Genomic DNA, 3,757 nt, shown 5'->3' on the forward strand with positions numbered 1-3,757 from the left:
TTATTGTTTTATAGATATAAGAAGATGTGGTATGAGTGCCAATGAGACAACTCTCCATCCAAGTCAAAATTTTAAAGTAAACCATTATAGGTCAAAGTACGGTCTTCAACACGGAGCCTTGGTTCACACCGAACAGCAAGCTATAAAGGGCCCCAAAAATCACTAGTGTAAAACCATTCAAACGGGAAAACCAACGGTCCAATCTATATAAAAAACGAGAAACGAGAAACACTTATGAACCACATCAACAAACCACAACTACTGACCATCAGATTCCTGACTTAGGACAGGTGCAAACATAGTTGTTCTTGTGTTGTGCTGTTACACCACTGTTTCAGATAAGGGGGAGGGTTGGCGCCTTCAAACTATTTTAATCCCGCCACATTCTGTATGTGTTTTTCCCAAGTCAGGAGCCTGTTTTTCAGTGGTTGTCGTTTGTTGCTGTATTTTATATTTGTTTTTCGTTTCATTGTTTTGTACATAAATCAGGCAGTTCGCTTTCTCGTTTGAATTGTTTTACATTTGGCATTTTGAGGCCTTTTATAGCTGACTTTGCGGTATGGGTTTTGCTCATTATTGAAGGCCGTACGGTGACCTATAGTTGTTAACTTCTATGTCATTTGGTCTCTGGTGGAGAGTTGTCTCATTGGCAATCTTACCACATCTTCTTATTTTGATATTAAACCTTTTGTGAATTTATTGATGATTTTGGAATGGACTCTGTGAATAGGCAAAGAAGACGCATCACTTTAGAAACATGATGAAAAAATTAACAAAAACAGTATTTCACTACAAACTATTTATTTTCAAAAATTGCTACCTAAGGCCAACCGAACATAAAATGAAATTTCGCAATTATTCTTGTATATTTTGTATAACAATTGTAAAAAGCCCGATATAATAATAAGAAATGGTAATCTAAAATGATTTATATACGATATCAATAGAAAATAAAATGAAAATATTTCCTAAAAATATACATAAAAGGCTACAATAAAAGACAAAGCAAACAGTTTAATATCAATGTATATAGGTAATATCAGTGGTTTATGAGAGCCGAAAATGCCTAACGTATTATGCCTCTATGCCCTAGATAATAAGTAAAATATGCGTACTTTAGTGATTCTATTATATTTTATATGTTTCGAATTCCTGACAATATAAACCAATTAATTAGTTAAGTATTTAAAGCCAACTGAACAAAATTTCTACACTCACTTAAAGAAATCCGAAGCAATGAAAAAGTGCATGCTTGTATCACAGAGTCAGATACATATAGATTAGTCGACTGAATTTAAAATTTTGAAAGGGGTCCAGTCGAATAAATACATATTACTACCTTCTTAAGAAATCTAAATGTTATTCATAAACTAGTTTATATAACGCTACAGTATGTTGAATAGCCGACATATTCTAAACAAGTTCACGCTCACTTAGATCGAAAGAAGATAGAAATGTAGCAAACGCCTTCGCCTTTAAGTCTTCCAATGCCTTTTTCTTCTCGTTTCGTGAGGGAAAGTTTGTTGTGGAATAACTAGTAGCATGTGCCAAGAGATCGTTCAGGCTACACTGCTTCTGTGTGGTATTTGGTCTAACAAATGGAATATCTGTTTCCTCCTCAATTACCATATACAACGTATCCATAATAGTTTGTGTGAGTTTAGAATCGTTGCTGGTGGCTACTTTCTGTAAATAATTCATCATGCTAATTATTTTGTCGGCTGGTTTTTTATTTGACGGATCATTTCTTCGTTTCTTCATTTCTTCCATTTCTCTCATAGAAATCTCCTCTTCTTGTTTTGAGCTTTCGCATTCTTTATTCATATCGAAATACACTTGGAGAGCTGCTTCTGGATCTGAAATGATTTCTTTGATCTTCTCTCGGATTTCCATGGCTTCTGTCTCAGTAATATGAGCAATTAAATTGCTCTTTATGAAATAGTGCTTGAGATATCTTCTGTCTAAACACTCTATCATGTATGACAATATACTTAAGCTTTCGAGGGCTAACAATATTGTAGAATGACGATCAAAGAGAGCAGGATCGATTTGTCCACACTGATGGTAAAAGGCAGTTTTCCAGTGAAAAGTGGTAAGCAGTGAAGAATAATGTTCAAGGTATCCCTTTTTGGAGGGCTTTTAGAAGTAGGACACATAGTCTTTGATCAGAACTAAGGCTAGAAGCTAAGATAAGTTCCGCCTGATTGAAGCCTAGGCAAAAATCTATATCGGCAGAAGGGTTGACAATTGCCGGCTTGGCTACAACTTACACATCCGACTGACAGATCCGTTCGACTGTTTCTGAGCTTGGCCACAATACTTTGTCACTGGTCAGTATCCGAACTCTCCATTCTTCAAAACATTTGAGCTTTCCCTCAAGAGGAAATGCAGCAATAAAATCTTTGCTTGATTTGTAGTTAAATTTAACCCTGAAAACCTTTTTGCTGGATGCATCGTCAATGTTATTTCTGTCGTTTTCCCCTATACTCTGTTTGCTTCTTTTCGGCTGAAAAGAAGTTGATTTGGCGATCGCAGAATCAGAGATGACTGCTTCGATCAACCCACCAAATGTTTGACCCATCGCAGTACTTGAATCGTCGTTTGGTTCTGTTTCAGCAAGAATACTAAGAAGGTTAGTAAGAAGAGATTTCATACAGGGAGATAAATCACTTGAGTCCATTACTGATTGGAAATAATTGTTTGTAGCCCTCATGTCTGTTTCCTGTTTTCTCATGTATATATTCTCGGCATCTTCATCAACCCACTGGAAGCCGACGTAGTGTTCTTTACATATACCAGGTTTAGCTTCACGGTTGAAGTCAACATCATGAGAATGTTTACCCGTAGAATCAAATGGCATTGTAAAGACCTGAAACAGACCCCGCATTATTTTAAAAGCTTCACCGTCAACTTCCTTTAGAATACGGCTGTTCAGGTATTTCCCGTCTACCAAACTGTGTGAAAATGAGTGTTGAATTTTGTCACCTCTGACGTGAACAAAACAAGGTAGACCCTCTCTGTGTTCCAAAGCGTCTACGAGTATGGATATACCTGATATGATAAGATAATCAAAGTCTCCTTCGTTTATGTTCGACCGCAGTCTGGTTCCTTCTGCCGTGCTCCCCGCCACCATACACCACTCTTTCCCGAAATGAGAGGCAAATTTTGTAATATATCTGCAGTATCTGGGCTGTCGTGCATCGTTCGGCACTTGTTTGCATTGGTCCTCTAACATTTTGTAGATGTACTGCAGCTTTCTCTGGAGATACATATAGGCACTCTGCATATTTCTCTTTAAAATATAAACGGGAAATCTTCTGTAAGGAAATATTCCATGTATAAGAAAATTGCATTTAAAATAATCCTGATACAGGTTCTTTTAAGACATAATCAGAATGAGTTCGTCCAAGTGAGAAAAAAAAAAACATATGATTGAAGACAATAATAAATTAAATATATTATGGTTTTACACTAGTAATTTTTGGGGCCCTTCATAGCTTGCTGTTCGGTGTGAGCCAAGGATCCGTGTTGACGATTGCACTGTGACCTATAATGGTTTACTTTTTAAAATTGTGACTTAGATGGAGAGTTGTCTCATTGGCACTCATACCACATCTTCTCATATCTATATACATAGTTGGTTCACTGCCCAAAAGCTTGTTACTATTACGCACACATCCTCCATTGAGCACAATCATTATCAAATAAACTGCTTAGGCAAGTTAATATTCATTTCAGACTTATATATGTTTGATTG

The 3,757-nt window shown here is 36.5% G+C and overlaps 1 protein-coding gene across 1 annotated transcript; it reads right to left on the reverse strand.

The window, feature by feature from the left end:
- Nucleotides 1-1,437: 1,437 nt before the first annotated feature.
- Nucleotides 1,438-3,304, reverse strand: LOC127710895 (uncharacterized). Its single transcript, XM_052216865.1, has one exon. It carries the CDS (start codon nt 3,284-3,286, stop codon nt 2,267-2,269), a length of 1,020 nt encoding a protein of 339 aa, XP_052072825.1. The 5' UTR covers nt 3,287-3,304; the 3' UTR covers nt 1,438-2,266.
- Between the last annotated feature and the right edge of the window lie 453 nt (nt 3,305-3,757).

Source organism: Mytilus californianus, unplaced genomic scaffold, assembly GCF_021869535.1.
Source record: "Mytilus californianus isolate M0D057914Y unplaced genomic scaffold, xbMytCali1.0.p SCAF_8, whole genome shotgun sequence".
NCBI classification, from domain to species: Eukaryota; Metazoa; Mollusca; class Bivalvia; order Mytilida; family Mytilidae; genus Mytilus; species Mytilus californianus.